We start from the raw sequence: 12,621 nt of genomic DNA, 5'->3' as shown, positions 1-12,621 counted from the left end.
TGACGTTGGGGGTTGACCTTCACCCGTGGTCCCTTCTGTAACTAAGGACCGCACTGTCGGCCGCCTCAGGCATGACTACTAAAGACCTGCACAGACGGGCACAGACGGCCACATAGTGTACACTCCAACTACAGGATCTGTCTGGAAGGCAGGTCCCTGTGGACAGAAGGTAGATGGGTGGGTGCCCGGAGGAGGGGGAAGAGGGGGTTGATGCTTACAGGGACTGGGTCGGTTTTTGGGGTGATGAAAATGTTCTGGAAATAGCAGTGACAGTTGCACAACCTTCTGAACATATGAAACACCACTGAATTATATAAAGTGGTGAATTTTATGGTATATGAATCATATATCCCATTTGAAAAGCAGAGTGGCAAAAATTTGTTTCTAGGCAGGAAGCTCCTGGGGGGCCAAGTGTAGCTTTACCATACCCAGGGAGAACAGCGTTGGAGAGAAAGCTGTCAGCTTCTAGAACGCGACGGCAAAAGCTGTGTGTGGGGCAGGGAGAAGTCTTGGGGCTTTCTGCAGCAAGGAAAGTTCTGGGCAACCTTCGTGGCGGTGACTCCCCCTCTGGAGCCTCAGCTTCAGCAAGGACGAGGGCTTGTCCCCAGAGCACCCAGAGTCAGGCCTAGATCAAAGTTTCAACCCATGGGGAGGCTGGGCTAGGGGCTCCGTGCAGAGGTCGAGCCACGAGGCATTTTGAGCAACCCCCTGCAAGAGCATAAAGATGAAAGCCAGGGATAATTAACGCTCTCAGGCCTGGGTTGACTCCACAAAATCCTTTGTGGTGGCCTGAAAGAAAAAGCAAATAGATGCAAAACCCATCTCTGGTTTCTAGGATAGAAGGACCTTTGAAATTATAAGACATTAAAATAAAGCTTCAGGTAAAAGGACTGTCATGTTCTAGCTGCAGATTTGATGTGAGATCAAAACGGAATTGCTCTTCTTGAAAGCCCAGGCGCTGGCCTACTGTGCAAGGTGCGCCCCACCCCAGCGTGCAGAGAAGCGGCCCAGGACCCTTGTGGCTAATCTCACCTGAGGCTGCTGTCTGTCCTCGAAGGGCTGAGGGTCCCCCTCTGATCATCCTTCTCTGCTTTTTTGTCCTCTCCACTTTGTTGTTGTTTTTTTTGAGACGGAGTCTCGCTCTGTCACCCAGGCTGCAGTGCAGTGGCACGATCTCGGCTCACTGCAAGCTCCACCTCCTGGGTTCACGCCATTCTCCTGCCTAAGCCTCCCCAGTAGCTGGGAATACAGGCGCCGCCACCATGGCCGGCTAATTTTTTGTATTTTTAGTAGAGACGGGGTTTCACCGTGTTAGTCGGGATGGTCTCGATCTCCTGACCTCGTGATCCATCCGCCTCGGCCTCCCAAAGTGCTGGGATTACAGGCGTGAATCACTGCGCCCAGGATGCTCTGTTTTTCTTTTTCTTTTTTTTTGAGACAGGGTCTCGCTGTGTCACCCAGGCTGGGGTGCAGTGGTGCAATCACAGCTCACTGCAGCCTCGACCTCTCAGACTCACGCGATCCTCCCATGTCAGCCTCTGGAGTGTCCTCTCCACTTTCTTTCTTAGGGGTCCCTCAGGGACATGTCAGAGGTCAGAGACTACTTGGGGGGCGTCTATGGGACAGGCAGGCTGCCAGCAGCTGAGCTGTCCTTGCCCTGTGGCCCCTCTGCAGTCAGGGAGACACCAGACATGGGCCTGGCTCAGATGCATCAATACCTGACTGCAAAGACTTAAACCATGGACAGAAAAGGTGATGCGGCAGCCTCGAGGGGCAAACGCAAGGCTCCTTTAGCTCCCGTCCCACCGAGGGATGCCCATGGTCTCCCTTCGGCTTGGCAACTGCCTGGTGCAGCACAAGATTCTCTTTAAATCCCCAGCAAACAGAGCCGAGTGGAAATTCTGCCCCACATTTCTAGGCACGTCTCCTTCCACTCCTCACTACACCCTGCTCAGGCCACGGCTGCCTTCCGGGAATAACGCTGACAGTTCCATGGCCCACACCCCCTTTAGTTAACTTGCTGTGCACACAGCAGCCCAGCCAGAAACACACAGCCAGGTCGGATATTGGGTGCATTCAGTCGTGAAGCCTGAGGCTTCCTGGCTCCCACCGAGCACAGTGCAGCGTTCTGAAGGACAGGAAGAAGCTGGCCTCACTGCTCTTCTCAGACGGCTGATGGAGAAAAGCACACAGCTGCCTGCGCTGCTCTGCCTGGACTTGCGTCCTCGGCCCCACCCCTTGGGCAAGAGTGAGCCTCGCTGAGTGAGACACTGGTGCCTGGGCTTGCTGTACCATAGGGCTGCTGGACAACGGGCCAGACCCAACCCCAATGTGGATCCAGAGGTCTCTCTCCGTAGCAAGCCATGGAAGCATGATGGGCATTGTGCTAAGAACCGGGGTCTGCACCTCTGACCTGGGGCTCTGACTGTGCGGTTCTGCTGAGCTCACCCAAGAGTCCATGCATGCACGGCGGAGACCCGAGTCAGCGGCAGGGCTACCCCGTTACGGGCAACCCAACCCCTCATTAGGGGTGTTAATCAGCACAAACGAGCCAACTGGCTAATCAGTCGGCACACGCTGACAGACGCAGGCAATACGGAGGGCAGGCGGGCTGGGGGCACAGAATGCTCCCCCACCTGAGGGCATCCCAGGCCAGCAGGCGGGGCCCCGGAGACCCAGAAGCACCACAATTCCCATGTGTCCACGAGGCACTTTCTTTATGCATTCAAAGCCACAGCGTTCACACCCAGGTTTGCTCAGACGGAGGCCCAGAGGCGACCCCGCTCTGGCGCGGCTACCACCTGAGCGGCTGGCGGCCCTGGCCCAGCTCGGCCTCCACGTAGGCGTCATGCAGCACCTTCAGGTACAGCAGCAGCTGTTCCAGGTTTTCGCCAGTCAGCGCTGACAGCGCAATGACCTCCCGTCCCAAGTGATCCCGGAGCTGGGACAGATTGGCTCGGGCTTCAGGGAGGTCAATCTTATTTGCGATGATTGCGTGGGGCCTCTCAGACAGGCCCTCTTCATACATCTCCAGTTCATATTTTAAATCGTCAACTTGAGTCCACGGCTCACGCTGAGAAAGATCCACCACGAACAAGAGAAAGCGGCAGCGCTCGATGTGCCTGAGGAAGGCGGACCCCAGACCCCTGTTCTGGTGGGCGCCTCGTATGATGCCAGGGATGTCGGCCACTGCAGGGAAGACAGGGGCACACGAGGTGACCACTCGGCCTAGCCAGCACCAAGAGCGCCTTCCACCTCGAGTCTGGGAGGGAAGGCCTGGAGCCCACTGCGGAGGCTGGATTTCCTGAGTTCTAACACTTTCCTTTCAAGGATCACCTTGAACTGAAGCCATTTGATTTAGCACCTGGGTGATTCATTGGGCCAACTGACACCGGAGGAATTCAGGGCTTGGAGACGTTTGGGAGACTGGGATGGCGATGGGTCCATCTAGTAGGGAACATTTAATACCTTCTCTTTCTGCTTCAAATAGGATTCAAAAAAGAGGAAAATGGCTGCCTGTACTCTACTAGTAATCTGATTACTGACAGAGATTATTGTAGAGTACTCTGCACATAAAAAGTGCCGTCCAAATAACCTTACCAGCAGGCTTACTATTTTTAATGGGTACATCGTCTTCTGGGAAAAAGGTTTATTCTCTCAAACGGCACAAGGAAAGCTTTTAAGTCACATGTTGTGATGCTGCTGAGCTTCCACAGATGAAAGACGGGCACAGACAGAGTGGGAAGAAATACTGTCCTCAGGGCTGGAATTCCTTTCTTTTTTTTTTGAGACGGAGTCTCGCTCTGTCGCCCAGGCTGGAGTGCAGTGGCGTGATCTCGACTCACTGCAAGCTCCACCTCCCAGGTTCACGCCATTCTCCTGCCTCAGCCTCCTGAGTAGCTGGGACTACAGGTGCCCGCCACCTCGCCCGGCTAGTTTTTTGTATTTTTAGTAGAATATTTTTAGTAGAGACGAGGTTTCACCGTGTTAGCCAGGATGGTCTCGATCTCCTGACCTCGTGATCCACCCACCTTGGCCTCCCAAAGTGCTGGGATTACAGGCGTGAGCCACCGCGCCCGGTCAACAATGCTACATTTTAAACAGAAAGCTAAATTTAAGAGTTACATAATTATTTTTCTGAATTATGTCATTTAAATGTAACCTTTGGGAGAATTCTGGAAGTTCTACCTGCTATTTGTTGGTGGCCTTCATAGTGGACGATCCCGACGTGGGGCTTCAGGGTGGTGAACGGGTAGGAAGCCACGGCAGGTCTGGCGTTTGAAATGGCCCGGAGCAGTGAGGACTTCCCGGCATTGGGAAATCCCACCTGGGGGAAAGAGGGAAGTCAGCAGTGTATGGGTGGGAAAAAGGTGAGCCACACACCTGTTCTCTTCTAGGCCACTGGCAAATCCCCATCGAGAACAGTGGATTTTCTAGAGTTCAGTGTGTGCAGATGCTGTTGGCAGTGGGGACACCTACCATCCCGGCGTGGGCCACCGTCTTGAGCTCTAGGTGGAGAACTCGCTGCTGTCCTGGCTGTCCAGGGGTACAGGTCACAGGGGCACGGTTGTCATTGGCCAGGAAGAAGCGGTTGCCTTTCCCTCCTGCCCCGCCCCGTGCGGCGATGTACTCGTCTCCCACGCAAGACAAGTCAGCCACGACTCTGCCTCCCTCCTTCACCAGCGTGCCCACGGGGACCTGGGAAACAGCAGGCACTCATCAGCTGAGCTCTATGAGCAGTGAGGACAGGTGGCCTTAACCCATTCCTGAAGCAAGTGCTAAGGAAAGAGGAGCGGACTGTGCCGGGTGGCTGCCCGCCCCACTCACCTCTGCTAACAGCTCTGGAGTACAAGGAAAAGGTCCCAGAGCTCCAGAGGTTTCAAGGGGCTGGGTACACACCCTTCTGACTGCACAAAGTGCTTTTTCAAATCGTGTTTCTAAAACATTAGGGTGAACTGAAGCAACCGGAAAGCAGCGAATCTAAGAGAATCTAAGAGAAGAGTGAGCTCAGTTCACAAAGGAGATGCGGCCCGCTGGGTGCCGGTGGCCTCCCTCAGTCAGAGGGCGACTCATGGGGCCAGAGGCAGAGGAAGTGTGCGTGCCAGGGGCCCTCTTCGTAAAACAGGATCACTTCCTGAGTCTTTCACTAGACGCGCTCGTGGTGCGACCCTGCTACTAATGCCTGTCTGGGTTGCTTCGAGGGGCGGGGCTGCTTTCCCGCTGTCTGCCAGCCTCTGTTTCCACTGTGCTGCTTCCTGGCTGTGGGTGTCAAGTCACAGGGGCCCCGTGGGTCACACAGTGGCCCCCAGGAGCCGGATGGTCCAGAACAACAGGGACAGGGCCAGCTCTGGCAGTCTCGGCTCACCTGGACGTAGAGGACGGCGCCACTGCGCCCGAAGCAGTTTTTACTGCCGCCGTCTTCTCCACTGAAACCCTGGTACCGCGACAGGACTGAAGACAGGGACTTGACTTGCTGGTCAACTAAAGCGAGAACAAGAATCTCAGTCCCTTTGTGTTACGGCAACCACGGCCTATTGCTGACGTCTCTGGGTCCAGTTTAAGAACCTTAAAAATATGTATGGAAGCGAGGAGTGAGGCTGCAGCAGAAGTTACAGAACCAGCAGTGTCATTTTTTTAAAGTGAAATTCTTATTTTCCTTCAAAAAGTGCTATCATTTCTGAAAATGTTTAAATTTCTCATTTTTTAAAGTAGTTATATTCTATGATTTTGTTGTGAATGCTTTGTTCCCAGCTCGCTCTGCGTCTGTGCTGAGTGAGTGTGAATAAAACCAACAGCTGGCAGCAACACTGAGACCCCGTACAGGCCTCGTGCTTTCACGTGACCGGCACGTCAGGTTCCCTGACAGGAAACTCTGGGCTCCTAAAATTAAAAAACAAAACAAGGCCGGGCGCAGTGGCTCACGCCTGTAATCCCAGCACTTTGGGAGGCGAGACGGGTGGATCACGAGGTCAGGAGATGAGTACCATCCTGACTAACACGGTGAAACCCCGTCTCTACTAAAAATACAAAAATTAGCTGGGGCCGTGGTGGCGGGGCCTGTAGTACCCAGCTACTCAGGAGGCTGAGGGCCAGGAGAATGGCGTGAACCCGGGAGCCGGAGCTTGCAGCCGAGTGGAGATCACGCCCACTGCACTGCGAACCTGGGCGACAGAGCAAGATTCCGTCTCAAAAAAAAAAAAAACAAAAAAGAAAAGACACGTTCAAAGTTGCTTTTCTTTTCTTTTTTTTTTTTTAGACAGAGTCTTGCTCTATCGGCCAGGCAGGAGTGCAGTGGCATGATCTTGGCTCACTGCAACATCCGTCTCCCAGGCTCAAGCAATTCTCCTGCCTCAGCCTCCTGAGCAGCTGGGATTACACGTGCCCGCCACCACACCCAGCTAATTTGTTTTTTTGTATTTTTAGTAGAGACGGGGTTTCACCATGTTGGCCAGATTGGTCTCGAACTCCTGACCTCAGGCGATACCCCCACCTCGGCCTCCCAAAGTGCTGGGATTACAGCTATGAGCCACCGTGTCTGGCTGAATATCCTTATAATTTATAAAAATGATATCCATACACCAGGGTTTTTTTTTTTGTTGGTTTATTTTTTTGAGACAGGGTCTTCCTCTGTTGGCCAGGCTGGAGTGCAGTGGCATAATCAGAGCTCACTGTAGCCTCGACCTCCTAGGCTCAAGCCATCCTCCTGCTTCAGCCCCGAGTAGCTGGGACTATCAGTGTGTGCCACCACATCTGGTTATTATTATTATTTTTTAAGAGACAGGGTCTCACTGTGTTGCCCAGCCTGGTCTCAAACGCCTAGGCTCAAGTGATCCCCCACCTTGGCCTCTCAAAGTGCTGGGATTACAGGCATAAGCCACTGCGCCTAACTGGGTTTTAAAATTTTTTACTTTTTTTTTTAGACAGGCTCTGTCACCCATGCTGGAATGCAGTGGTGTGATCACGACTCACTGCAGCCTTGAACTTCTAGGTTCCAGTAATCCTCCTGAGTAGCTGGGACCACAGGTGGACGCTATCACGTCTGGCTAATTTTTTCAAAAATTTTTTGTAGATCCACAAACCTTGAGACCAAAAAAAAAAAAAAAAGACACGGTCTTGCTATATTGTCCAGGCTGGCCTTGAACTTACAGGCTCAAGTGATCCTCCTGCCTCAGCCTCTCCCTAGACCAGCCCGCACTGCCCCAGGGCACCTGCCTCTCAGAATGACGTGTCCGCCGTTGCCTCCGTCCCCTCCATCAGGGCCTCCAAACTCCTTGCGGGGCTCACTGTGGAAGCAGCTTGCCCCGGCGCCTCCGTTTCCTCCACAGACAAGCACTTTCCGACAGTCCACAAAATACCTTTTCTACAGAGAGCACAAGTATCCCACGTCATCTCAACACTCAGAGGTCCTTTCACAAGACCATACATCCATTTGAGATGTGCCTCTTCCATTTACGACAGCCTATTACAATTACAGGTTAATGACACTAATACTGCTAATTGCTTCTAAAATCCAAAGAAAAAAAACAGTTCCCACAAGTCAGTAGCATTTGTAGACCAAGGTAAACCCACAATGCAGATGTAAGTATTCTGTGTGAACCTACACTTCAAAAATTCAGCATTTCTTATTCTGGGTGAGACTGATTTAAAACCAACAACAACAAAATCAGCATTTTAACCTAAAAAACCCACATCTTGTTTAGGAAATATTCCTTAAACAATGTGTTTTCCATTAAAAAACAAAACAAAACAAAAAACCATTCCTGAAATCATAGATCTTTATTCTTGGAAAGTTCCAGTTTCCCAGGATGCGCTAGGGAAACAGGGAGTTAGAGTCGTTCCTGGACAATGACCAGGCTTTCGACTCGGAAGAAAGAGTATTTTCTGGGGCCTGATGAAAACAGGGCTCATATAAAAAATGTAGTGATGCAAACTGAGCCCCTTGCTGGAGGAAAAGTTTTTTTTTTTTTTTTTTTTGGCAGAGTCTCGCTCTGTCGCCCAGGCTGGAGTGCAGTGGCGTGATCTCTCACTGCAAGCTCCGCCTCCTGGGTTCACGCCATTCTCCCACCTCAGCCTCCTGAGTAGCTGGGACTACAGGCGCCGCCACCACACCCGGCTAATTTTTTGTATTTTTAGTAGAGATGGGGTTTCATCATGTTAGCCAGGGTGGTCTCGATCTCCTGACCTCGTGATCCACCCGCCTCGGCCTCCCAAAGTGCTGGGATTACAGGCGTGAGACACCGCGCCCGGCCAGGAAAGCTGTTCTTTAGGTCACTAAGGTAGGTACAATCTGGATAAAGAGAGAGAACCAACCAGGTTACTGTTCAACACACAACAGCTCCTACCACAAGAGGGTCAGCTCCTGCGGCCCAGGGTGCCGCAACCTCACCACACCCTAGGGAGGACGTCTGGCTTCTGCCCACATGCACAGACAGACGCACCCTGGCTCTGACACCACCCAGGGCTGCTGCCTCTGCACTCCCATCTAATACTCCTTAAATGCAGCTTTTTTTTTTTTCTTTCAAAAGAAAATACACAAACATTTTAAGATTCTTTGGCACCACCATGTGGAAAAATCATGAACTGCTATTTCCAAATCTCAACGTGTAACGCCGTCATGTGCCAACGCAAGCAAAACCCACCAGACAGGGAAGAGAGCCCCACTGGTGAGCACTACACGGAGGACAAAACCTCGACTCACTTTCTCTCCTGGGGATGAGACAAGCCTGTGCAGACATTCAGCTATTTGAGCACACATCCCACCAAAGCAGCTTTTCCACTGGAAGTGCCGTTTGTCCCAGGAATGCTTATCTGAAGCCCCTCCATTCAGGAGGAAAGGAAGGGAGTCATCAAGGTGCATTTTCTTGAATTTATTAGAGATAATTCATGTTTTAAATAGGAGGTTTTGGTAAACAGAACAAGAAAAACTTGTAAGGCTTAAAGAACCATCAAATGCAGGGTCTATTGCCCCGACTTGTTTTATTTTATTTATTTATGCCTGCCTCAGCCTCCCAAAGTGTTGGGATAACAGGCATGAGCCACCACACCCAGCCCCCACATTTTTTTAAGAAATAGCCCCACATATTAAAGGATATATGTAACATACATGTAAGATACACAGGCTCATGGTAAAATGAGCAGCCTGTATCACAGCTTTCCAAGCACCCAGCGCCTCTCCCAGCCTGCTGGGATCTGCTGAGTGTGGGATTTCGCACACAGGCCTGCGTTTCACCCCATCATTTTCAAGCTCCACGTGCCCCGTCACTAAGATCACAGAGATGAGATCAAGAGGACCCAAAACCACACCCTGTGCCTTCTGAGGAGGAGACAGGCAAGCTGCTCTAACTCTAGAAGTCTCACCAGCTTTTTCTCAGAGAGCGGCTTCTTCCCCGGGAGTTCCTGATGCTTGGCGTGGTCCGCATGGCCGACCGAGAGTAGCCTGGGAGAAGCCTGCTGTGGCAGTCGCCGGCTGGGCTTGAGGCCAGCCCATGTGGACAAAGCCCAATGCCCCACGTCCTCAAACACGGTCCTCAATCTTGCTGAGAAAAGCCTTGCAGGTGTCATGGCCCCTACAGAAGTCAGACTGGCAAAATGAGATACTTGGTTTAATCCTGGGCATGAAACAGACACGGAAGAGGAGGATCTCATGCAGCAGGTCTCCATGCATGTTTCTCAAACAAACCAGTAAACTGATGGGTCTGACTTTCCTGGTCACTCACCCTCTCGGCCCGCAGTCACGTCTTGTCCTCTGACCCGTCAGCCTATCCGTGACTTGGGAGCAGGATTTCTGTACAAAGGATTTAAAACATTAAATCTTCCACAACACTGGACATATCCTCTTATGGAATAGCAAGTATCCGCTCAACGAAAATATTAAAAAGGAAATCTGAAGTGCAAGTCAAAATTTCTTGAAAAACACCCATTTATTCAAATGTTATCAAGTGTGTTATCTTGTGTAATTTTCAAGTTGTTATATTGGAACACAAGAATATTAAACATGGAGCATAGCGGCTAAGCACCCAGGCTCTGGAAAGCAACTCTAAGGGAAGGCCACGCACCTGTGTGGCCTCAGCCTCCTCACTTGTAAGGACAGGGCTGGGTAAGGACGGGCTGAGCTGATCCACATGGCTGCACAACAGCAGCCCTGGCTGTGGCACTGATAGAATGAGAAGCATACACTTGGCCTCTGCTCCTGGCTCCTGACACACAGCTCTCAGAACACTGGTAATTTCCTGAGTGACAGCGGTGATAGGGGTGCCTGGCACAGAGCTCCTAAACCCCTTGGACTTCCTGGGTGACAGGACAGTCTTCTGTTCTAATGAGGCACCTCTTGGTGGGCTCCTGGATGGCCTTGGGAGGGGGCTGGTCATCATAAAGACCAAGCCATGATGAGAAGCCTGGGCCTTTCAGCCCCACCCCCACCATCCAAAAGGGGAGAGGGGCTGGAGGCTGAGTTCATAATTGATCATGTCTCCATGACGAGGCCTCCATGGAAATCCTTGAACGAGGGGCTTGGGAAAGCTTTCAGTTTGGTGAACTCATCCCTGTGCTGTGAGGGCAGCCACAGAACTCCCTGGGTACAAAGGCTCCTGTGCTCAGGACCCTCTGGGCCTCGCCCGTGCCCCTCCTCACCCAGCTGCCCACCTGTGCCCGCTGTGGCATCCTTTATAGTAAACTGGCAATGCAAACCAAGTGCCTTCCTGAGTTCTGTGAGCCACTCCCGCAAATCATCAAACCTGAAGGGGTCATAGGAACCCCCAATGTGTAGCAAGATGGACAGAAGTGTGGGTACCCCAGGGACCCACTACTTGCGGTCAACATCTGAAGTGGGGGGCAGGTTGGTGTGACTGAGCCCCTAACCCCGGGGTCCGTGATCACCACGGCAGGGTCAGAGTGAACTGAATTACAGGATGCCTGGCTGGTGTCTGCAGAGGACTGGCCAATTGTTGGTGTGGAAAACCCACACATTTGGTGCCTGATGTGTGGTGTGGGTGGAAACACCCCTGGGGTGACAGGGTCAGCACAGCTGCAGACTCTAAGTGCCAGCTACTGTCACTCTCAAAGCCTCATTTAAGCCGTCACTCACTCCACCGCTTATGACAGCCAGCTACCTTGCAGGTGCCAAGGGCACAGTGAGGAAGTCACTGACCCTGCCCTCCAGGAGAGGACAGTCCCTCCCTTCACCATGAGCACAAATGCCCTCCTGCTTTCAGAGCTCCCCATTCTTCAGCAGGTCCCACAGGAGGGACCTTACAAGGCGCTCCCCGTCCTGACTACGAGAGGTGTGTACAGAAGGAGATGGCTGAAAACTCAACACGAGGCCAGCGCGGGAGCACAACGAGGGGACACCGCCCGCCTCCTCCCTCGCAGTGCCTCGGACGCCTCCCTCTCCTGGGCCTCACTCCTCCAAAAAGGTGCCACCTCCTTTGGGGGGTCACTACCTCTGCGGAGTCCTTGGCCATTCTGCTTTAATTCTGAGGCAATCACAGAAAAGTTGGAAGAAGAGTACAAAGAACTTCCTCCTGAATCACTTGAGTCAGTCGCCGACTGGACTTCCCTACACCCAGAACATTCCATGTGTGTTTCCCACAGACAATGGTGTCCCCTCCAGAACCAGGGTGCCATGGAGACTGGCCATGACCAACAGCCCCTCCCTATACCCTCCCACGTGGGCCCCAGTCCCAGCAGCGCCGCTCCCCTCAGGAGAGTCTACGTCCCAATCCCGGCTTCCTCAGCCTCTCCTGACTCCCGGGCCAGCCCTGACACAGGAGGCGGCAGGCCAGCTGTGAGCAGGACGTCCTCGTTCCCAGTTCAGCACTCTGCGCTCATTCTAATTTTCTCTTGTGGTCCTGGTAACTCCATTCTCCGACTGTAAGAAACTGAGCCTCCATGCTCTTTAAGATACTTATGGAGCTGCTCTACCCCTACTGGGACCTGCCCACAGTTCCACCTCCCTGCCTGCTCCCAGAGCTCCCCATTCTTCAGCGCGTCTCTGTTCCCCGACTGGCTGAGTTCCCATGCTGGCCCACCTGTCCATGGGACACCCTCCCCTTGATATCCTTCCTGTAAATATATTTTAAAGGACCACTGATTTTGAGATGGTTTTAGATTTGTGGACAAGTGCAAAGGCAGCCCCACGGACTTCCTCCCAGTGTCCCCCACAGTCGCGCCTGTGTGGCCTCCACTGGTGCACTGCTACTAACTGAGCTCCAGGTGGGGCTCGGGGCTCAGCAGTTTCCCAAGAGTGTCCTTCTGTTCCAGGGTCCAGGCCAGGATCCACCCTGCTTTTAACCATTATGTAGGGATTTTTTTTTTTTTTTTTTTTTTTTTTTTTTTGAGACGGAGTCTCGCTCTGTGGCCCGGGCTGGAGTGCAGTGGCCGGATCTCAGCTCACTGCAAGCTCCGCCTCCCGGGTTTACGCCATTCTCCTGCCTCAGGCTCCCGAGTAGCTGGGAGTACAGTCGCCCGCCACCTCGCCCATCTAGTTTTTTTTTTGTATTTTTTAGTAGAGACGGGGTTTCACGGTGTTAGCCAGGATGGTCTCGATCTCCTGACCTTGTGATCCACCCGTCTCGGCCTCCCAAAGTGCTGGGATTACAGGCTTGAGCCACCGCGCCCGGCCTT

At 52.6% G+C, this 12,621-nt stretch overlaps 1 protein-coding gene across 5 annotated transcripts in view; it reads right to left on the bottom strand.

The window, feature by feature from the left end:
- Positions 1 to 309: 309 nt before the first annotated feature.
- Positions 310 to 12,621, bottom strand: part of MTG2 (mitochondrial ribosome associated GTPase 2) — a 19,959-nt gene continuing 7,647 nt past the window's right edge. For 2 of the 5 annotated variants that reach the window (XM_017881177.1, XM_017881176.1), the window contains 7 exons: positions 9,717 to 9,784; positions 9,358 to 9,580; positions 7,213 to 7,360; positions 5,366 to 5,481; positions 4,480 to 4,698; positions 4,189 to 4,327; positions 310 to 3,189 (listed from right to left, as the gene is read on the bottom strand). In XM_017881177.1, coding sequence (XP_017736666.1) covers positions 2,795 to 3,189; positions 4,189 to 4,327; positions 4,480 to 4,698; positions 5,366 to 5,481; positions 7,213 to 7,360; positions 9,358 to 9,561 — 1,221 coding nt within the window. In that variant the 5' untranslated portion in view covers positions 9,562 to 9,580; positions 9,717 to 9,784 and the 3' untranslated portion in view covers positions 310 to 2,794. Of the gene's footprint in view, positions 3,190 to 4,188; positions 4,328 to 4,479; positions 4,699 to 5,365; positions 5,482 to 7,212; positions 7,361 to 9,357; positions 9,581 to 9,716; positions 9,785 to 10,055; positions 10,315 to 11,438; positions 12,293 to 12,621 lie in introns of those variants that run through there. The other 3 variants (XM_017881174.1, XM_017881173.1, XM_017881178.1) reach the window with 3 other exon arrangements.

The sequence above is a fragment of the Rhinopithecus bieti genome, unplaced genomic scaffold (assembly GCF_001698545.2).
Source record: "Rhinopithecus bieti isolate Rb0 unplaced genomic scaffold, ASM169854v2 scaffold_12573, whole genome shotgun sequence".
Lineage (NCBI taxonomy): Eukaryota > Metazoa > Chordata > Mammalia > Primates > Cercopithecidae > Rhinopithecus > Rhinopithecus bieti.
This window is presented reverse-complemented; position numbering and strand designations above follow the sequence as displayed.